This window comes from Odontesthes bonariensis, chromosome 6, assembly GCF_027942865.1.
Source record: "Odontesthes bonariensis isolate fOdoBon6 chromosome 6, fOdoBon6.hap1, whole genome shotgun sequence".
Lineage (NCBI taxonomy): Eukaryota > Metazoa > Chordata > Actinopteri > Atheriniformes > Atherinopsidae > Odontesthes > Odontesthes bonariensis.
In genome coordinates, this window is record NC_134511.1 from 9272645 (window position 1) to 9296662 (window position 24018).

Sequence of the window (24018 nt, forward strand, 5' to 3'; positions counted from 1 at the left end):
ACCCAACAACCATGAAAAGCGTCAGCTCAGGGCACCCACCCACAATCAGAATCCTCTGCCCCATGGTTCTGGCTACCAGCACAAGTCTCAGGACCAAGTGCCAAACCACCAGAAAAATCCTCACCTCCAAAGGCCCACCCCTCAGCAGAGTCCTCACCCCCAAACACCCAGCGACCATCGGAAGTCTCAAATCCGGACACCCAACTACCAGCTGAATTCTCAGCCACAGGGTCCTGAATATCCACAGAGTCCTCAGCCCCAGGTAACCAGCCACTATCAAAGCTCTAAACCCCGTGCATCCACCTACCGTTTGAAGGATCAGCCCCAGAGGGCTCAGGTCCAGGAACCCAACCACCATCAGAATCCTCTGCGCCAAGGTCCTGGCTACGAGCACAAGTCTCAACCCCAGGTGTCAAACAACCAACAGAAGTCCCAGATTCAGACACCCACCCCCCAGAAGAATCCAATCCTCCAGAGGACTACCCTCAAACAGAATTCTCAGCCCCAAGCACCCAGTAACCATCAAAAGTCTCCGCCACAGGTGCCAAACCACCGGCAGACGTCACAGCTGCAGGCATCAAGCTACCAGCAGAATCCTCAGCCACAGGGGCCTCGCTACCAACGAAGTACTCGTCCCCAGGAATCAAGCCACCAGGGAAGGTCTCATTCACGAAGGTCCAGCTACCAGCAGAATCCTCCGCCACAGGGGTCGCATCATAAGCAGAATACTCAGTCCCAGGTACCAAGCCAACAAGACAGGCATCAGAGGCACGTCTACCAGCTGAGGCCTCAGTCCCAGGGCCCTGGGAACCAGCAGAACTCTAAGGACCAGGGGGCAAGCCACCAGCAGAGGCCCCAATCCCAGATGTCCAGTTATGAGCAGGGGGATCTGCCCAAGGGGCCCTACCAGCAGAAGCCTCAGCTCATGTGGCCCAATTACCAGCAGAGGCCTTGGCACTGGGGGCCAATGCCCCAGGAGCAGAGCCACCAGCACAATCCCTTGCTGTGGGCACAAAGATACGTGCCCTATGGTGAGTTTCGTCCACAAGCTTCTGCCACGACTGAAGGTGAAGTTAAAGATTTCAAGGTGAGTTCAGATAATGTCAGTATATTATAAATTATGTCTGAGTTGATTCTTTTATTCCAATGATTTAATGTTCTTTTAATTCCTTTTTTTTTCTTGTTTTAAAGACTGAGTTTGATCCATCACAACCATGGAGGTAAGAAATTTAGTTGCAAAATAAACGCCAGCAGAGGGGACTGATAAATGCATGAAAAGGCAAAATGGGCCCCTTCTGACATCCTCTTAAAGACCTCCAAAAGATGAACTGTCAATTCCAATATCTTGGACATTAGTTAAAATTGTACCTGTAATTAAATTTGTCTTGCATTACATTGGTGTGGAATTCATTTATTAGGGAGAAAGTGCCTAAACCCATGTTTGTCAATGAACTCTGTGTAACTACTCAATATTATCGGAGGCTTGGAACCACACGTTACACTTCAGTTCTAAGGGGTGAGTATAAAGTAGCTAAACAAGTCAGGTGTTTATCATGCACAGCCTCCTCAACAGAATTAATTTTTTTTTTTTTTTTTTTTTGCGATATTCAGAGGAAACAGTACATGGTTGGAGTTCTGTCCAGCACTGCTGTTTGCACCCTGTTTATTTCTAACGCACTAGTAAGTCAACATGATGGTAGATTAGGTTTGAAAATGTCTCATTATAAACATGTTTAGGGAACAAGCCTATTAGTGTTGGACATTGCTGGGCTCATGTTTCTGTAGGACTGTCTGTCTTTCAAATATTTTAAATTGACCCAATAAGTATTTTTGAATTGAAAACCGTAGTAAAATATATTGTTTTAAGAATTTCTTTATTCCAGGCATTAAATTGTTGGTTTGAACTAAATGCAGCTTTCCAAATGTGCATTGGAAGAAGTATTCAGAATCTCCAATGGCAATACCATTAGTGATAAACTCCTTTTATGAAGCAGCTTAAAGTTCTGCACAAAAATGTCCTACAAAAGTTAAATAAAGCAGAAATTTGGTGAAAATGCTGTATCAATCCAAACAAGGATTCTTTAAATAAAATGTCACTTACAAGCCAATACTGGTGAGTTTAAGTGGAATGTTGGATAAATCTGATCTATTAATTGTATACAATTGTGCAAGATATTCATCTTAAAGGGATAGTTCGCCTCTTTTGACATGAAGCTGTATAACATCCCATACTAGCAATATCATTTATGAACATTTTCTCCCCCCCCCCCCCCCCCCCCCTCCCGCTGCGTCATGTGAGCTGAGTTCCAGCCTCGTTTTGGCATCCACGAAAGTAGTCCGGCTAGTTGGCTGGGGCTAGAAAAATAAAGCGTCTTGCTTCTCAAAACAATATGCGTTCAAAAGAGTAATACATTTGCATCACAAAATCGTTCTCGATGGAAAAAGTCAGACCTCACATCGCTTGGCGCTATTTTTGCCTCCCTTGATATCAATGCGTACAGCCACCTAGCAATAGCCGCGCCTGTTAGGGTGTTTACTGCTCGGAAGCAGGGGAGTGCTCGGTCTGCTCTTCGGTCTGCACAGTTTACATTGGAAGCATTGATATCAAGGGAGGCAAAAATAGCGCCAAGTGATGTGAGGTCTGACTTTTTCATCGAGATCGATTTTGTGATGGAAATGTAAAACTCTTTTGAACGCATATTGTTTTGAGAAGCAAGACGCTTTATTTTTCTAGCCCCAGCCAACTAGACGGACTACCTTCGTGGACGCCAAAACTCAGATGGAACGGCTCACAGGACGCAGAAGGGGGTAAGAAAATGTTCATAAATGATATTGCTAATATGGGATGTCATACAGCTTCATGTCAAAAGAGGCAAACTATCCCTTTAAAAGTAACTGCTAATGCTGTCAAACACTGTAGAAGTAGTAAAATAAATATCGTGGAACAAACGTATAAAGTTGCTTAAAGTAAAAAAAAAAAATTAGTTTCATAAATTTTGTTTTGGACTACTTAGACCAGTGCACATGCGAAATGGTCTGTATTTTCTTGGTAACCTTTTCATGAGCTAAAAAAAATTCCTACCTGAACTACTCTCCTTGAACGCAGCACAAGAGCCGCCCCGCGCCACCGGATCAGCTGGTTTCTCTCACTCGGTATTTGCCAGTGATTCAGTCATCCCTGAAAACCCTCAGGATACCCTGGATGGCCCACCTGTTTCACATCTGTAGAATTTTTTTCTTTTTTTTTCTTTCTTTCATCTGATGAAGCAGCAGAAAGTAAATGCCATTTAGGGGCAGTTTAAATCACTGCTGTGCAACAGGCAACTCGGCCAACTCACTGAATGAAGGCTGTTCGGCTTCGGAGGAACTGTTGCACAAAATCCCGCTGCGATGTCTCTGCTGTGCGTCAGAGGTATGGTCTCGCATCATAACTGCAGGTTACGCTTTTTAGTTAATATATAGTAGCCCTGTGATTTTAATTCTGCATGCTTGAAGTGTTTTTTTTTTTTCTTGAAAAGGTGAAGTTCCTCGTGTACAGATTCTTCCTAACAAGAAGTAAAAGGCTTTAAAGACAAAAAAATTGAAGGTGTAACATGTGTCTGTCTTAATGAGGTCTTATCTCCTAATTTTAAGTGAGTGTTGGCATTCCGTTGTGAAGACGCGTGATATTAAACTTTTTAGCTTTCAAACCCCTTCTCATTGACTCGGTGTATTTAACTGTTTTGCATTCAGTTGCTTGGCTCGGTTGATTTTGTTCACATTCACCAGCATTATAATCAGAATCATACAAGACAAATATCCACTTTCAGGCTATGCAGTGGACTTTGAGTTAACCTGCATGTTTTATGCTTTTTTTTGTTGCTTGGATGCATTTCAGATCAGTTAATTTCCCCCACAACAGCTCATTAGTTTAAGTCTAGTTTGATTTTAAATGATGAATTGAAAATGAGCAAACTGAAAACTTTTAACCATGTTGATACAGTACTGTGCAAATGTCTTGAGCCATCCCTCATCTCTTTGTTTTCTTTTTAAAAACGCCAGACTTCCTGAAGTCTTTCTTGACTAATACAGTAGGTCTAAGGGCTTTCTGAAGATTTTTTTTTTTTCCAACGTTTTTCTTTGGACATTGGTTGCTTTTAAATTCATTTTCATTCCTTGCTACCTGGCCATTTTAAGGTGTGGGATCATGTTGACGGAGAACGGAACAAAAAGGCAGCCAACATCCAAAGAAGAGCTTTGGGATGTCCTTCAAGAAGCCTAGAGAACTATTCCTGAAGACTACTTAAAGAAATGACAAAAAAAACTTATTGAAAGGGGTTCAGGCTCTTTTGAAGGATGAAGGTGCTCAAATAAAAAATGTACAAACTGTACCTTTACCTTGGATACTGTATTTCCATTCATGCTTTCATAGATGGAAATGTTTGTCATTTGCTGCACCTATTTCCAGTTTTCTTTGCTATCTATAAAGAAATGAAAGGGGGGGACAGTTTTGTATTTCAGTAGATAGTTTAGTAACAAGGTGCTCTTCTCTCTTTTTAGCTTTTAATTGACTAAAATTCTGCACAGATATATTTAAAAAAAAAAAAAAGTTAATCGGAATCAAGATGAGAGAAACCATTAAAACAAGACTAAAACGTGAGTTTGTAAAGTGATGGGATCCAGGCAGGGACACATGTATGAATGGATGAGTGTTTCGTAAATCTGAGCTGTCAGTATCTGACTGCGTTTTACTGATTAAAGGAACATGCATGTAACTCTCCAATCCCAGCTATATTTATTTGCATGTTCAGTTTGTCATTGTGCTCTTTGTCAGATTATTTTTTACTTTTCTTATCTTATTTTAAACCAGCGTAATTAATCCCCCCATAGACAGAAAAGTAACTCCACACAGACTTGCGTGTCAAGCAAAAGACCAAAAAACACTGTTTGGAATGACGGGACTGAAGCTGAAGACCGCCAGCCATGAAACTGCTGTAACATGAGCCTAATAACTGCTAAAATGTGGGTATTATATGGATTCAGCTCTTAGTTCTCACATGCATGAAGATCGAAAAAACTTGTCCGATTGATGTTTGGCACATTAGGAGACTGATAGTGGACTACAGTACCCTCTTTGGATAAGAAGCTCCCAGTAATGTGTAAAGTTAATGAAAAACTGAATTCATCCTAAAGAATCAGAACATTTTCATTATCTAATAATGTTTTTTTTGTTTTTTATCCTAATGTTAAAGGTATTTCCCATTAGTGTTAAATATTGTTTACAAAAATAATAATCTCCAGTAATTGGTTTGTTAATTCCTGAAACTATTAGTAGAACCTGTGGCTTCTCTTCACTTCATTCAACAAGTGTTGCCGGCTTTGAAAGGGGGGCCGATGTGAAATGGGACGACATCAAGCTTTTCTCCTGCCTCACTCGCTGCTCAGGTGCCCTGAAGCAAGACAATTGATCTGCGGTTGTTGAAGTGGAGCTGATCAGTGATGCGCGGCGGGAGGTTGTGGTTGCACTGGGCAGGTGTACAACTGAAAGAACAAGAAATAAGTTGTTGAAGAACAGCATGTGCGTTCAGATGGATAAAGCCGAAGCTTAAAAAACGAAATGTGCCCCACAGTGCCAGCAAGTTGTTGAACATTTTGGTTCCTCGCCGGTTTACTTATTCGTCTTCTTTTCACTGACGTGTTGATTGGTTTTCACACTTTTTAAACTATCGTCTGATGTATTGTTTGTCACCGATCATTTCTCATCTTTGGGTGAGTGCTGCCTGAGGCTTGGAAGGCCAGCACCAACCTCTTCTTTTACAGAGTGATGAGATGGGAATGAGGTGTGTGAGATGAAAGGAGGGAAGCGCAGCTGGTGTCAGACAAGTGGAATTGTATATATAAAAAAAAAATCATTTTGTTTCTTAGCTTACAAAGAAATTGAAAGAGTAGTGGTCGTGCTCATGTAAAGGAGTTGCTTTACTGATGCAAGTGAACATGAACCTACAGAGAATCACCTAACTCTTGACTTTGCTCCAAACTCCAAGCTATGTAGCAACCTTTAGCTGATTCTTCATATAAGAAGATGAGTTTGATTAGTAATTTTTCTCCTTCAGACAGAATGACAGAAACACAAGTTGTGACTCAAAGTGGGGCAATAAAAAAATCTCCTGTAGCAGGTTTTGAGATATATAGACCTAATTGAGTCATGAAAATTGTAATCAAATTTTGTTTGAAAACTGACAAGTCTCATCAGACTCGAGTCTTCTGGGTGTGCTAGTCTGGTTTTGTGAAGCTCTAATTTAGATTATCATATTTGCATATATTTCAAAAGTTTTGGTCGGTCAAACACAAGGTTTCTTTTTTTTTTTTTCTTCTTGTACTATGTAAAATGGTAAAGTGTTTTTTTTTTTGTTGTTTTTTTTTAGCACGGACGCATGATTGCTTTTTTCTTGGGTTGAAATGACCACTTGTTGAAGATCAACGGTCCATCGTCATCATAGTTTGTCAGTTTGTGAGCAAGATTACGCAAAAAACACGTCGCCAAATTTCATGAATCCTGGTGGAGAGTTCGATCATTTTAAAAAGAAGGAATGCGTAAAATTTCAATGTGAATTAGGGTGACTTTTATTTAAAAAAACCTGCAATTTAGATCACTCGACTTGTTGAAGGAAACACTTTCTGTGTTTTTGTTTTGCCATAGTTTCACAATGGTGAAATAAAGATGTAGTTTGTTTGAAATGGAAACAAACAGCAGCTTGCCATGTGACAGCCCGATAGTTTGCTGCTCCATCAACTCACCCCTAGATCATTCATTTGCAACTTTGTTGCCACAGTGACAAAAGGCGTCCAGCACTGCATACCCTGCGGAACAAAAAAAAAGAGACTGAATCGAGATCCTGATCTGATCGACACCAAAACACAATTACTTGCACGTTGGGACGTGCTCCACCTTCATGTAAATCCCTCCATAACTTTTTAACCGTCACCCTGCTTCAAATCTCCACTAAATCTGCTTTCGCTCATGGACAAAAACTCCGAACATTTCCAAACATGTTACAGAGGGGTTGCAAATTCTGTGACATTTGTTTCAGACTTGTGGAGATGACACTGCATCTACCTGGTAAGTAGTGCAGAAGGATATAAGAGCAAACACTCTAGGGCATTTATGGTGAGTGAGTGTGCATATTGATAAGAGTTACTACTTTTTTTTTTTTAAATCTCACATGCATGTTGCTTTGCCAACACTTTTTGATACTGTGAATATGTCTAAAAGATATTGGTGTTGATCTCAACACAACACAAAAGCAATCCGGGAGCCTAATTTTCTCTGTGCTAAAAAACCACAACACTTTTTTACCATTTTACATAGTACAAGAAAAAAAAAAGAAACCTTGTGTTTGATGGACCAAAAAACTTTTGAAATATATGCAAACATGCTAGTTTAAATTAGAGCTTCACAAAACCAGACTAACACACCCCGATGATGTGGTGGGGGTTCAAATCACTCTGCATGTGTTTAGTTCAACTAGACGAGACGGGGACTTTGCATACCTTTAAACATGCTTCCTATGTAAACTGGGACAAGGACAGTGGTCCACTTAAGTGGCCAAGGCGAGCTGTAAGTGTTTTCTGCTGTTCACGAGTGTCATGAACCTGCTAATGAACGGATGAAGAATCTATACCAAGCACATTCAATCTACATCAACAGTGATCTACCCAATGCAAAGAAATATATGTAACTTATAAAACATTGTGTTTCATATCGCTGTTGTTATCGCAGATGTTCTGTCCCTGATTAACGGAAGCGTGACTCGTCATCCTTTTTCAGGGGAATGCAGACAAACCAGCAGAGTAACATTCTGGTTTCCTGAAAGCCACGGTAGTTTTAAGATGCCATTTTGCTCATTCCTTGTTGTGTCGAGGGCCCTCAAATCCTGCATGGAGGCAGGCAAAAAAAATGAGCAACTGCAAACTCAAAAGCGGATGATGGAAGGACACACTCTTGACAGCTCACTAGGTACCCACACTCAGCTATTTTTGCAGTTAGCAGTGGAGTAAATACATATAGTAATGGCAGCACATCATATACTGAATGTTGGTAAGGCAGCTGTGAAAGTTCTCATTAGATTAAATTATACGAAATAAGTAAAACCTTAATGTGGGCCACCGGATAGGTAAGGGCAGTGGGTGAGGACAGAGTAGGTCAATGAACACACCATCGCACTGTGCTGGAATGACAAGGACTGTAGCAAAGCTTCAGCTGCCCGTACGGGAAGAGGGGGGTGGGGATTGAGGGGGAATAATCCCTAGGCCATCTGCTGCTTTTGCAGTCCTGTGTGCGTTTCTGCTTGTGTGTGTGTTTGTGTGTTAGGCCGTGACTCACGTGGGACAGTCGACTTAATTTCCTTCTCTGCATTCCCTCCCTTTCATGATAATGCTACTTCCTTGTTTCCGCATTGTCCGTCTCTGACTTTATACTTACTCTTTGCCTGCTGGCCACTCAGGTTTTTCCTGTAGGAAATTCTCAAACTACAATCCTTAGTAGATTGTTGCAAACACCTGAAAGTGATGTGCTCTGGCAGACATTTTTTTTTAATTTCACTGTCCGTTGTTGTCTATAATATTTGAAAGACAATGTGTTCAAATCCTCATTTTTCACTGTCATCTGAAACTGCACACATTTGTGCTCTCATTTTTAGCTTTCATTTTTTTTGTTAAAGCCAAAATCAAATACGTCTGAAAATTAGTTCAATCTGGCGACGGATTTGCCGAGTTGACACAGACTGATGTGATAAAATCTTCAACATTATGATACTTTCAAGATTGACACATAAGCATAGCTGCTACTTGAGGGCGTAGAACGCTGCACATCATACTTCTGTTTGGATAGAACAGGATATTATTTTGCTAAATCTCCTTTAAAGCCATATGTTTCTCTCTTTTAAATTAATTGAAGATTAAGGAATACTCAAGCATAGTCTTTTGAGCCTGTGGACAGAGTCCTATTTTCCTCATTCATTTAGATACTGGGCCGAGTAGAAAATCTATCTTTTCCTCTCTATGAGACCGGTTTCAAATAAAATGTAAGATGTTTACTCTTTGCTTTTCATTGCTACAGCATTTTCTGAGTTGGTATTTAAAAAGCCATTTTGCTCTAAGATCATTTATTGATGACCCCTTATGTTGAAAGTTATTGTGTCACGTTTTCCCAATGAGTTGATGGAACGGAGTTGATGTATCATCGACTTCAGATTAAAGAAATTATTTAAAAAAAGCAAGATGGATATTGATGGATTGTAAAATTTCAGTGCACCTTGCAGAAAAAGTTGCTCCCCTGACTGTCATTCTGTAATTTAGTTCTCTGGTTAATTTGTTGTCCTTTATACTGTATATTTACTTGCCAGCTGTTAAAAAAACACAGGCAATATATTGATTAAGGGTATCTTAGTTCTGTATTGCATAATGTCATAACCAGTGTAAGTACACCTATAATTATATTAGACAACAAAGTGCTTTGTTTCTGTGACGTGTTTGGAGACATACAGGAAAGAAGTGGTGGCGTCGGATTGTATGTGGTGTTGTCATCATCTTTAAAAACCCATCCCTGTACCACCTCCTGGGAGATCACTCCTGGATTTCTTGAGACGTCTCTCTTTAATTGGCTCATTAACGTGGCGAGGCAAAAACACAGCAGGGGGGAATCTCTTAATTTGTCATCATGCTAGAGGATGTAAAGTATTCATACCGTAAACATAAAAGAGGCTTCCTTCATCAAGAGCTACGCCCAGTTTTGACCATTTTTTTCGTATTCAAGAAACCATTTCACTATGATGGCCTCGTAGTTTTTGTGTAAACTTGCTGATAGATAAACACACAAACAAAGAAACAAGCATCCACTTCAGCTGTGTCCTGCACAGATAATTGGATGAAAGGATGATGCGTATGTCTACAGAAAATCACATATCAAATAACTAGAAGCTACAAGGCTACAGCACAGGGATTCAAATTTTGATGAAAGATCTTTGTGGATTAGATTCAAGAAATAATTTGAAACCTAAACAAACCAGGCTTTCCACATGATGAAAAAGAAAAGATGATTTATCAGACTTCTTCTTCCTTCGTTCCATGGTCCAGATGTTAAGCTCACTTGTTTAACTTTATTATTGGGGCTTGGATTGCTGCTTTTTGGCTATGCAGCCTCATACACAGCTAACTGTGATACATTGTGTTTTCTGACACCTTTCTATCACATCTGGCATAAAGGTTCCAGCAATTTGTGCCACAGCACAGTAGTTCTTGCATGGGATCAGACCTCATGAGCCAGCAGTCGTTCACTTTGCATATCAGTGGATTTTTGACATTCATGACCCTTGTTCAAGTTCAAAAGAAGATCCTTATGCTTGTCCACATTTCCTGCACTTCCAATGCATCAAATTTAATAACTGACTGTTTACTTGCTTAACCTTCAACAAGTTATTTTGTAATGACATAAACAATGTTGTTTACATGTGAGTCTGTGGCCGATCTGTGCCCATTGCTCCGGTTTTTCTTTTGTGCTTGCAGAAACTCCCAGGTGTCATGTAGCCAGAAGATGAGCAGCAGTATCAATACATGAAATGCTCAAACATGTCTGAGTCAGAGTATATTGACCAACATATTAAACCTACAACGGACGTCTTTAGCAGTTTAGCCTGTTGAGATCTGCAGGGACTGTCATCTAATGGAAGTGAAAGGATGTTAATTTCATGGCCACCAGGTTCCCAACCTGCCCACTCTCAATCCCACCGTGAGTCGAAGGACTAGTGCTAAAAATAGATCCACAGTCTGGCCTCTTGTAATGACACTGCTCCAGTCTACTCTTGTGTGCCTGCTGAGCGTGTCAGGTCTGCTGATCCTGTTCAGCAGATTTTATTAGGTGATAGGTGACATCGGTGAAAAGAATGTGTGAACAACACAGGACTTTCATTGTTAACGATTACTCACTTTCTTTTTATTTAGATGTAGAACTTATCTGTTTGAGAGCAAAGCAGGTTTTTCTGCAAATCAGTGGCTACATTTAAAGCAAAGAACTAATTAGAAAATACATCTAATTCACTTGTTAGATGTGAATAAATATTGGAAAAAAAATAGCCCTCTGATTGTACACTCCAGCATCATAATTTGCTGATTTTGTGTCTTTTTAAGGGTGTCAAAGGGGACGGTTTTGTCTTGGTGGTTTGTTGGTAGGGGAGTACATGAGCTCGGGTTGTTAAGTGGAACCTCCAAAGATCAGACTTGGTCCAATGATTCCTGTAGATAATCTGTGATGTGGTGCTGTGATACTGGCACTTTTCTAAGCAATGTTTGTGCTTTGGGCTTTAAGACTCAAGAATTGAGTTTCAACAAAAAGATCAATGCTATTCGTTTCACATTTCCTGCAGAGTTTAAGTCTAAAAATACCCTCGGTCGTGGAAAAACAAAGTATTTGACTTTGTCTTGCTCTTTTTGTTCTGCACAAAGACCTAGAACATTAATCCAAACCACGCAGGAGGAAAGCTGGATGAATGACTGAAATGTTCAATGTTTGGAAGTGTTGCAGGGCTCTCACCCTATGAGGTCTGGTTTCAGAGAGCCAGACTCCTGCTGAACAAGCTGATGTATCACCTCTCGGCATGGATTTGTGGCTTCTCAGGCTTTTAAATGTCCTTAATTCACCACCGAGAGGCTATTTCCCTCCCTGAGCTTCAAAGCTGCACTTTCCCATCACTATTAAAAGATCAAACCAGAGGTACCAGTGCAGCCTGGAAGTGGTCATGGTCTGAGCTTCTATCTGATGTGGAGAAGAATGTTATCTGTGTACAGTGGAAATGTAATCATTTGGCTTTGTAGTATTGTCCAGTATCATTATTTCTTCAAAGTTGTCCTCATTTATATTCTGCATTGATCTGTTGTATGGTCTTGATTTGGATGTGGGTTGCAAACTTGTGCATTTGCTGTTTTTGTACTTGCTTACCTGTTATTGTCTTTGGGCTTCAACAATCAATATGCAGGAGTAAGTGCAACAGTGACCTATTGAAAACGCACGGAAATAAGAAGATTCAGCAGATTTAAGCCAGACTTTCCCAGCAACTGTTGATTGGTTCAGCACATCAGTTTGGAGACATTTCAAACCTGGTATTTTTATGGTCTTATTATGGTCTTTTGATTTTTTATTTATTTTTTTGGTTAGATTGATGTCAGCACTTTGAATTGGCCACTGCGAAACATTACATTAATTCTTCTTTAAACATACTTTCTTTATAGGCGTGGTATTGTGCATTGACCCACTTTCTCTTAAAGGGATAGTTCGCCTCTTTTGACATGAAGCTGTATGACATCCCATATTAGCAATTTTGTTTATTAAATTTGACTTACCCCCCGCTGCGTCCTGTGAGCTGAGTTCCGGCCTCGTTTTGGCGTTGACGAAGGTAGTCCGGCTAGTTAGCTGGGGCCACAAAAATAAAGCGTTTTTCTTCTCAAAACAAAATGCGTTCAAAAGAGTAATACATTTGCATCACAAAATCGTTCAACAGAAAAAGTCAGACCTCACAATTGCTTGGTGCTATTTTCTTTCCCTTCATATCAATGCGTACAGCCAGCTGCCGATAGCCGCGTCTGCTACGGTGTTTACTGCTCGGAAGCAGGGGACTGCTCGGTCTGCACTTCGGTCTGCACGGTTTACACAGCCCGTAGTGATACGAAGGTAGAGAGAAAATAGCGCCAAGTAATTGTGAGGTCTGACTTTTTCTGTTGTTTCTGTTGGAGAGCAGAGGTTTTCTGTGTGCAGCCCTGCCATGCACACCAGTATTGCTCAGTGCCCTCTTGATGGTGGACCTATGAACATTAACCATAGACCTCAACCTTGCCATTCAACTGGACCACCATCCTTATTCCAGTATACATGCACCGATTGGCTGTCCGACACCCCATCACTGTAGACTGTATGAAGAAATGTTCAAAACATTCTAACTCTCACTGTGGGGGATCATCATACCTGTAAGCACAGTGAAATCCACTGCACAGATGTTGTCTTCAATTCACTTGGAAGTTGATATTTGTCAGTTGACACTGGATATAAAATCAGGATTTTATTTCAGTGACTGTGAGTTGACACATAGTCTTAATGGGCTGATTTTCTGTCACACTTTCTGACACATTTAGCCATCCGACAAAAACAAACAAAGATATGTAAATGAGAGAAGCTTGAATGGGAATTTGACTGTATTGAAATAAAAGTACTATTTTAATATTCTAAAAAAAAAGGGATGTCCTTGTCTGGTTTGAGAATTCTCAATTTTGTACATTAATATCCAGACGAACATGCTTACATGCAAGTCTAAATGATATTATTTTCTCTCTAGTGTCACTTAAGTATGCTCACTGTTAGACCAGCCATTAGACCAATTTGTCACTGTTAGACCAACTTGTTCTTGGCCTTTGTAGGCCAAATACCAAAGTAGAGGTTAACAGCCGTCCTGAATTTCCTTTGTTTGCGTACAGTCTGTCTGACTGAAGGAGTCCAAAGTCTTTAGAGATTGTTTCAAAACTTTTTTCAAGGCTGATGTTCATCAACAAAAATTTCTGACGACTCATGGTTTGTTTTGGTCCTTGAGATACTCAGTGGGATGTAGCACGTTTCAGCCGGTGGATCCTGTGGTGTTGCAAGAGTTTTAAAAATGAGAGTGTGAAAGTTAAGCTGGATATGCCGACCCATTCAGTTATGACACAAAATAAAGAAAACATTCTTCAAACTCTTCAAACATTCTTCAAATTCTTCAAACAAAATCAATGTACCTCATTTCATGCCACATCTGTAACAATTGTATCAAAATCAGACTTTGATAGATTCTAGTTTTTACTTTCAATTTGTTATTAATTGAAAACTTTTGCCACTCATAGATTTGTTGTATTCAGTTATTTGAAATGCATGTAATCTGTTCCATTTGGTTCTCTTGGTTTACTTTTTGGAAATCTGCAAAAATCTGATTTAGTTTCAGGTTTTATTTCTGCAGAATTACAACAAATACAACCTTCAGCACCACTTTCCATGTAATATTTTGGTTAGTTGCTTGGTTTGTCATAGTTAAGTTCCCCTCCCCTCTCAGCCATCTTCTTTTAAATTCAAGGACAATTACCTTCACCTTTAACTATTTCTACTGGAGTTCATGTTTTTGTCCAGATTTAATGACACTTGCAGATGAGGACTATCTTTACTTTGGGAACCCATTAAATTTGGGGACTATTTTAGTTAGCTTTTATAGTTTTCACCAACACATCTATCAGTTGTATTTTATAAGTCTTCAGTGTTGTGAATCACTTCCTTAAACTTCACAGACTTCCTGGTTTGACTTTGACCTGGTATTTATGTTTCCTGTTGGTTTACATTGGAGTTTTAACATTTCGGGTGTGCTAAGTTTCATTTTTACTTTCAGAAATGGGACGGTGTTTCTTGTGCTGACTTTGTTTTAGTTATGTGGCAGTTTAGCAGATCTCAGCACTTTGGTGAGATGGTGATAGAAATGATGCTTTGAACTGTGAAAATTAGACCAAAGTTGGGATGTCATACAGTTTCTGTTTGAACCGTTTTTTTTAAAGGAGAAATATAATCGCTGTTTGTTGAATTTACTGAACCTTTTATTCTATCTAAGTAATATAATGATATAAAGTAAGATGATAGTTATATTGCAAAACTGAACTAATTCTTACTTGTCAGTTTGATTAAATCTCAGCATCTTCACATAAAAATGTCCCACTAGTAAGACTTATGTAGAATATATAGAAAATAAACTTTCCAGCCAGAATCTATGTAGAACGCAATCCCACAGTAATCAATACTACGTCTTGGCCATCTGCTGCTTTTTGATATTACAGATGTAAGAATGACAATAATTCTCCTGCTGTAGGTTTAATCCTGTCCAGGACTCATCCCAAAAACATCTGCGTGTTGATTTCTACATGTGTCTTCTCTCAATATCTTCCCTTTGTGAAGCCCCGTAAGCTCAGTTAGGTTTACGTTCTAACAAATATGTTCTTAATAGAAAAATGTTTCAGCTTTCAAACAATCTCTTTCTGCAATTCATCCTCAGTACAATGCAGCAGGGTCTGGTAGATTTCAGCTCCGCTTAAGGCATTAGCTCAGACAGATTATCCCACCAGCAGCACGCACCCCCTCATACAATCACTCCAGCTGACACGTGTCTGATATCTGGCCTGCTTCACTACCTCGCCATCACTTGGGCCCACAGGGATGCTGACGTTCACTTCCACGGAAATGTGACACTGACCTTTTTATTACTTTGGCCAGCTGTAAGACATTAATTCGAACTGGCACATGTTCCCTTGTAGCTATGGACTGGCATTTGATTGGACGTCGTGTGACTCTTGTCACCTGACAGGCTTATAGGATAACTGTGTTAATGTGTTTTTCTTCGTGTTTTCACTCGTTTCTCTGCTACGAAGAAGGTGGTTTAGTCTTTCTAGAGAAGGAGTTGTGCTGAGTCTGATGAGCATTCTTAAGTGACTAACTTTTGTCTGTGAAAACTGACTTTCTTAACCTGAAGATGAGGAGAAATCTGGGTCTCCCATAACAGAAAGAAAGGTGTGGGGTTATCATGTAAAGGTTGAGTCTTTGTGAATGGATCCAAGTGTTTTGTATTCCAATAGACCACCATCATGGTCATCATGGACTGTGATATGATGTTTTAGTCTATTTACTTAATAAACCTTTTTTGTTTGACCCTGTAGAAATTCAACATCTATTTACTTAATAAACCTTTTTTGTTTGACCCTGTAGAAATTCAACATATTGAGAATATTTCCATATGGAATTTAAAGGAATATACGGAAGAAAGGTAAATTGTGTGCTAAATAGTGTGTTTCTGCTTTTAATTTTTCTGTTTTTCTTGAAAACGAGTGACAACAATGTCCAGCTCGATGCTCGGAATATGTTGACGGGTCTGAGACTTGATTTACAGTATTTCACTGCAACTAAATTTATAATAAAGTCTTTTTATATACTTTTTCCCCCTGTTTTTGTTATTACAGAGCACAAACTGTACTGTAAAAATGGTCTCCAAATTTAGATATTTTTCTTCTTTTTCACTAGTTTTGTGTTTGCTATTTTCTGTTCTCTTTCACCACGGCATCACATCAAGCCTGCTACACATGGTCCAAAGCATCTTTTATAAGTGTCACTTAAGTTAGATAAAGTCAGATGTATTCAATGAAAACTTCATCCCTTCTTTTTTTGTGGTCTCTTAAATGTTCATATCCAGTCGGCTCAGAGCGCAGGGGCCTGAGGAGTTATTGTTTCATTGCAATATCTAGTTACAAAAACATCAATCCTGTTACAATAGATCATCTCAACACAGTTGTTTAGTGTTTTCAACATTTTTTACCTTATTTTGGGTCGAAAACAAAATGGCGAGATTTGTGGATTGTGAGGAATATGTGGGGCACTGTTTCTGAAGATGGTGACAACTGTTACTTCTGAATTGCTGTGAGCACTTTAAAGAAGCATTCTGCATAATGAGATGGCAATGTTTCTGATTTGAAACAACTGGCCTTCTCACAGGCCTCAGAGGGCACACTTAAACCAGAATTGAGAGGTTTAGTTATAAAAGTAAGAAAACTGAAAGTCATACTTACTTTACTGGTAGTTTAATTGTTGAAGCCTGGCTTTTATAAACATTGTGTTTTATGGCTCTGTCCAGATGTGTTTATAAGGCTACTAAAGATGTAATGCATTCATCACATGCCTTTGATGCTAACTGTTTTTTGATATACCAGAGACTGAATTCAAAATTTCCTGGAGAATAGTTTGAAAAAATTACATTACGAGATGTGGACATCATGGACATGAAAGAAAATCTGTTTTTGAAACGTCAAGAGATTCAAACTAATATAAGTGATGTAGCAGATGCTAATTACATTTAGATAAGGATGTTTTTTTTCTTAGAAAGAAGTAGTAAATAAGAACAATGATTCATGGAGGACAGTGAGTGGAACGCTCTTGTTTCTGACGCCCTTGGAGTCTCTTTCAGTGGCAGGCCATTCAGAGTGTTGTCAGAGCCCAGTTGGCACTCGGCCAACAAGGCTACCAGGTATCTTGTAAGTCTCTGCCGAGCCGGCACTAGTGACACACAAGGCAAGCTGAGCTGGCGGCATGAGACAAATTACCTGTTAACAGGTCTCTGTCATATTCTTCTATGTGCCTGTCGGTCTTGTCAATGATTGAATCAACATATTGATCTCCCTTGGTCAGAATATGCATTTAAACTAGATTTTGACAGCTAGAATATCTTTAAAAAATTCAATGAATGTTTGTACCGCTGTATAGCCAAACAACCATAGTACATCTTTACAGGGATTATTTTCAATGTGAGTGACTTTCTAGTGTAAAGTCCGGCACCTGTTGGCATGGTATACATGGTGACATAACCAAGTATTAAGAAGCTTAGCTGCAGGTATTCAAGGTAAACGAAGGCAGGTAAATTTAGGAGGGTCTAAGGTGAAAATAGTGGCAATTCAGTTTGTTCAAGAGAGGGGGGGGGGGGGGGGGGGGGGGGTTGATAAGACAATAAGGAGGAAAGGCAGCTTAGAGGATGCTTGTGATTCGGAGATGCAGGTAGATTTAGGAGCAAAGCTTGTTGTTCCCCAGGAAATACCCTCTACAAACCTAAGCCTGATATAGTCTTGTGGTCTAGGAGTAGAATGAGATTCTATTTCATAGAGCTGACTGTTCCTTAGGAGGAATTAGTAGCAGAAGCATATGAAAGGAAAAAGCTTGGGGGCAGAAGCAGAGCAGCGAGGATGGAAAGTTAGGATATGTCCAGTGGAAGTAGGATGTAGAGGATTTGTTGCAAAGTCTGATTGTTGAGGGAGCTGGGTTTAAGTGGACAGAGTGTGAGGAAAATAGTGAAGGAAGTGTCAGATGAGGCAGTAAAGTCCAGTCAGTGGATTTGGATTAGAAGAAGCAATAGTAGCTGGGGGCCCAGCAGGGGGAGCAGTTAGGGTAAACAGACTCTTGGGAGAAGCAAGGAAGAAATCCAGGATGTATTTAAGTGGAGGGTGTGGCCCGTGTGAGCCTTTTGAAACCAGGAAGCCTTTATGGCCTTGTATTTGCTGGCATTCTTAATGACTGTAGGACTGTTTAGCTGAGTTTGTCTGCTGATTCTGTTAGTGTGTCTTGTCCTGCTTCCGTCTCTGGTACGCTATAAATGCACCTGTAGAATCAGAATGAACTGATAATGTTTAGCTGTGTCTAATGGGTGACTGTTAGGAATTGCTTTAATGTTTAACGGGAATAAGTTAATATCCAACTTTGTCCAATTTTCACAATGCATTTCTTTTTTTTCCCTTTATCAACAACCATAGTGTCAATACAGGTTGATATTTCACTAATTGGCTCACCAAGGAGCATAGTCGTCCATTAGATGTAAAACCTTTGCTGAAACCCTTTTTAAGTTTAGTTTTTTTATCCCAGCTAGACTATGTTAAAAATGTTTTTCTGATTTTGTCAATGAAGAATTATTACTTATTTATGAGTGAAACATGTTGAGCAATTTACTATTGTTCATTAAAAAAAACATTTAATTTTATTATGTGTTTCGGACGTTTTCATAGTTCCTCAACAAATAGCCTTTGACATTCATCTGATGGTATAAAGTCTGTATAATTGTCACGTTATAAACTGTAAACTGATGACTGAAGTTATTCATCAAGCATTATTTCCAGTTATGGGGCAAAAATAGATTTTCTAGCTGTTAATCAGCAACCCCCTTTTCTGTAATTTTCTATCAAAATGAAATTTCTATGTAAAGTTTACAAGGCAAATGATTGCTTCTGAATTCATAGGGGACCAGAACCATGTTCTAATTTTTTTCTTTAAAAATAAACAAGCATTACATTTTTTTGAAGTCCTTTGCACCCCCCAAAATAAGATGTCATTTTCTTACATTTTGACTAATCTTTGTTTTCTCTTTTTCTCTTTCAGTGAAAAAAGCCAAACTCCATGGACCCCCAGGTAAAAGCTCATTGTTAATTATTTTATTATTTCAGCATTAGAAGCATTAATCACATTGTTGGCAACAAGTTTGTTGGAAGGAATATATTTCTAAAATCCTTATAAATACTCTACATCTGGAGGCATAAACTCACTAGAAAAAAGAAAGTGGCCTCTGCTATGAAATTTATGTGGTTAGAGTTGTTTCAGATCGTGAAACTTGTAGTTTCTGATTCTCCAGACTGAGATCACATGGGTACTGTTTATTGCTGGTAAGTCACTAAATTCTAATTACTTAAGACAGTTTATCATTCACTGTTTTCCAAGTTCCTGACAAATCATCATCATAGTTTTAAATTAATTACATCTAAATCAACGTAATTCACTTAAAACTACAATGGTGGTGCTAAGTCAACAGATCACTTGGGAAGCCCAGTGATTGATCATCTGCAGACATTAGATACGTGTATAGAGTTTAATAACAATTCTCTTACTAGTTAAATAAGTCCATGGGATCAAAATGACTGAATGGAAACTTTTCTAAGTGAAGAAGATTTATGTTATAACAAAAATAATACAATTTAAAAAGCAATTGACATTGTATGTATTTAAAATTAGGGGTTTCCAAACTCTAAGACAGTAAGCCTTCTCTCAGATAAAGTTTGGAAAAAAGTTGCTGACTCCCGTACATACATACTTAGCCAGAAAGCCAAGAAAAATTATCTTTATCCAAGGTACATAAGTAAGGAAAACAGTTCCGCTCTCCCAGAACTGATCAATATAAGCTTTTGTTAAAATGTGTAATTTAATCACCTGGGATGAGGCTGGGATGAGAATCAGCACCTCAAAATCCGAGACCATGGTCCTCGGCCGGAAAAGGGGGGAATGCCCTCTCCAGGTCGGGAATGAGATCCTTCCCCAAGTGGAGGAGTTCAAGTATCTCGGGGTCTTGTTCACGAGTGGGGGACGAATGGAGCAGGAGATTGACAGGCGGATCGGTGCGGCGTCTGCAGTGATGCAGGCTCTGCACCAGCCCGTCGTGGTGAAGAAGGAGCTGAGCCAGAAGGCGAAGCTCTCGATTTACCGGTCAGTCTATGTTCCTACCCTCACCTATGGTCACAAGCTGTGGGTAGTGACCGAAAGAACGAGATCGCGAATACAAGCGGCCGAAATGAGTTTCCTCCGCAGGGTGTCTGGGCTCTCCCTTAGAGATAGGGTGAGAAGCTCGGTCATCCGGGAGGGGCTCGGAGTAGAACCGCTGCTCCTCCGCATCGAGAGGAGTCAGATGAGGTGGCTCGGGCATCTGGTGAGAATGCCTCCTGGACGCCTCCCCGGTGAGGTGTTCCGGGCCTGTCCCACTGGGAGGAGGCCCCGGGGAAGACCCAGGACACGCTGGAGAGACTATGTTTCTCGGCTGGCCTGGGAACGCCTCGGGGTCCCCCCGGAAGAGCTGGAGGAAGTGGCCGGGGACAGGAACGTCTGGGTTTCTCCGCTTAGGCTACTGCCCCTGCGACCCGACCCCCGGAGAAGCGGAAGATGATGGATGGATGGATGGATGGATTAATCACCTGTATTTGTTTAGTCCTACCTTAAACTGTTTGGAGCTCCCTGCAAGGCCTCTGAAAAACTCTGATCTCAAGCAATATGATAGATTGTGATTTAACCTAGGAGTTTACACAAAGTCAACTTAAACAAAAGTAACATAGCAGTCGTGTACCAAAACTCTGTCTAAATAATGTTCCAAGAACACTGTTTAGATCTCATGAAATTTAAGGCAAATGTTCACAATGTTTTATTTTCAGTCAGCTCGGATATATAAAATGATCTGTGCTTGGACTGAGAATCAGTAGTTTCAAGTTGCCACACAACAGTGAAACTGCTTGAAGAATTCGGACCTATTCGTGACCAGCACTTTTTCAACAAGCAGGTTATTTTAACCAGTATAGGACATTCTGTTTTTTCTTTGGTGCAAGTCTGAGGATTTGTTGCTTTATATTTAGGTGCTTCTTTTCAATCAGGTATTGGTGTCCCACTGTGTCTCAGTTGGATTTTGCATCCACATTCCCAGATATTAGTCTTTGTATGTGTCATTTATTGGTATCCTTGTGCAGTGTTTTTTGCATAGCTCACGCTTATTTCTCTTACTGGTGATGCACTCTTCCTGAGTTGATATGTCACTGTGGAGATTCACAGGTAAGAAGGGAGAAAAACAAACATTTTTTCCATGGTTCCCTCTTTTCGTACACTTTTCTTTCTTTTTTCGAACATCGTCAAACTTACTGGCTGCAGCTGTTCGTTGCTCCATCTCCACTCCGGGCGATCATGACGGAAGAACTGAAGCAATGAGTGGGAGAATGAGAAATCAAGCTGGAGGAGGAGAGAAGGAAAATCAATAGATCATCAGAGACAAAGGGCCACCTGCTAGCCTGAAATGACAATGTGTCATCCTGGCATAAAAGAGAAGATGGAGACAAATCCCTCAGAGTTTTTAAGAGACAGAGACAAACTCCAGATACGGAGGATATTCTGTCACTTGCCCGGCAGAATTGAAGAGCAGAAGAAAGGGATTTAAATAGCCCTCCCAGTGTACAAAAAAACAGGACAAGAGCAGTTTTGGCTGACAGTGCTCTTTAATTAATTCATTTTGGAAGTTTTCTTGCTCTGAATGACTAAAGCCAGACATTCTTACTTCAAATATTATATAGAAACTTACATTTTTTTCCAAAATATAAAAGGAACCTTGAATAGCCTTAAGGAAACAGCAGATTTTCCTTTTATCTTGAAACGTGTGACCATGATATTTTGGTAGATCCTTAAATAACATTATATCCAAAAAAGATGGTTTTACAAGTTTTGTAGCGCATGTCAAAAGCGACTTTTACAAAGTGCCTAGTAAAAGAGATGATGTTCTGGTTCTGAATATTGCTGGTCTTGTAATTCGTCCTATTTCCACCCTTTCCAATGTCGCTCGTAAAAACAGTTAACTTTAAGGTGTAACACAGAAGAGGCACTCAAATTTAAAGCTGACTCATTGTTTCTGTATGTGTACCAGCCTTGTGCACTGGCATGTGCAAAATTAATCGATCTCAACCATTCTGCTTGAAACCACCAGCTTCCTCTGTAGCTGATTGTGTGCAGCCCAGATATTTATCAGCAAACTGAGCGAGAAGATGTACTTCTATCAATGTCAGTCAAACGAAGGCACAGACCAGAATAAAAAGATGCACACGTGGTTTTGTGACAGACTTTGATGTGGAATTGCATGTGTCACACCTCTACATTAAACTGTAGACCTATGCCTGTGCCTATGCCCAAAAGGTTGTTTGAATTTGAAGCCCAGTTAAGTGTTTTTATGTCGGTGCTTGATTGTGTAGCAGACCTCTGATTAAAATGACCTCACAATGCAGCAAGAAATGAAAGACTTTGTCTGGAAATTTCGATTTTCTTTCAAATTTGACCTAAAACAACACAGCTACTTTCCCACATGGCTGTAACAGCCAGATATGTAGGTGAAAGAGAGTATACCCAGGATGCCATTTTGTCATGTGACATGATTATTAGTTTCAGGTCAAGCATAACTTGTAGATTTTGTCCCACTCTAATGCCCCAGTTTTGGAAACATGGTCTGATTTGTCTTTAATAATTGGATAATAATTGGAACAAACTGCCAGTGGAGTTTAAACTTTCACCAAATGTAGACATTTTTAAATCCAGGTTAAAAACATTTCTTTTCTCATGTGTCTATGCATGAAATCTACACGATATCTTTTAATTTATCTTGACTGTTGCTTGTTTTCAAATTAATTTAAATTATTTTATTTGTTCCTCTTTATATTATTTTATGTATTTCTAATGCTTCTTCCACTCCCTGCTGCAATGCTTTTATTTAACGTAAAGCACTTTGAATTGTTTTGTACATGAAATGTGCTATACAAATAAATTTGATTTGATTTTATTTAATATCAAGAAGCAATGGATTTATTGCCGGGGGGTTGGGGGCTGACTGCTGTCCCAGGGCCCTTCTGAAACCCCACTGGTGAATGACTCCAGAGAGAAGTGGGCTGATATTTATGTCACTTTATCAGTTTAGAGGTATTGTTCTGATTTAGCTTTGAGAAGCGGATGTCAAGTTTGTCCAAAGCTGTGTTCAGCAACTGGTCCAAAGCCTGGATATTTGGCACAGATATTCACAAATGTGTATTGCAGGTTAGAGCTCTGACATAATGCTTCAGTTCTCTACATAAAAGATTCCTAGCTTCTATTTAATTCATTCATTTAAAAAAAAAAAAAACCTTTCTTGATTTTGACTGGCATTGTAACATTTAGAAAAGGTTTGATATCATTAATACTAAATCCTTTAATTGGCTCTAGCTCGATTAGACTTCAATGTGATCTCAAGATTTTCGCTGAATCTCTTACTTACTTTTTCCTAACAGAAGCATGTCTACCGACCATAATGTCCCATGTGGAGGATCTGAAAACTCTGTCTGCAACAAGTCTTTCACAAAAAGAGACAAGTCTGATAGTTTTTTATTTGAAAAAAAAAGAAAAGGCAGCTGGAAGCGTATTCTCATGATTATCAGAGGCATAGCCTGCAGGATACAGTGTACTGCCTTCCTTTCATGTTGTCATACAGACACGCCTGTTCTCTGGGGGTTGGGGTTTCACTCGGCTGGTAAGGTTTTGCCTGCTACTTCACACTATAGAAAAAGGCTTTTATCGGCTTGTTTTAGTGGGTTTACCCAGGTTTAAGCACTCCACTTTCAGTGTAGAAACAGCGCTTGAGCTCGCTTCTCTCAGTCGCATCAAGGTGTAATGGGACACAGTGACAACTGCTGTGTGTCTTTATGTCAGCTCTGTTCTGCAGTGTAGTTTTAGATGACTTTATTGCAGAACGCTTTGCTTAATGGTTCTATGTTTTTTGGAAATCAAGTCATTTTTTTGTCTTGCTGTCTAAGGATATTTGAAATACTGGCAGAGATGCTTAAACTTTTCAGTCCAACATTATTTGCAAGCTC

General features: G+C 39.7%; 1 protein-coding gene across 1 annotated transcript in view; it reads left to right on the plus strand.

The window, feature by feature from the left end:
- Positions 1-3167: 3167 nt before the first annotated feature.
- LOC142382715 (protein unc-13 homolog B-like) overlaps positions 3168-24018 on the plus strand; it is a 169826-nt gene continuing 148975 nt past the window's right edge. Inside the window, exons 1-2 of the mRNA XM_075468836.1 lie at positions 3168-3412; positions 18992-19021. Of these exons, the coding sequence (XP_075324951.1) occupies positions 3391-3412; positions 18992-19021 (52 nt within the window). The 5' untranslated portion in view covers positions 3168-3390. The remainder of the gene's footprint in view (positions 3413-18991; positions 19022-24018) is intronic.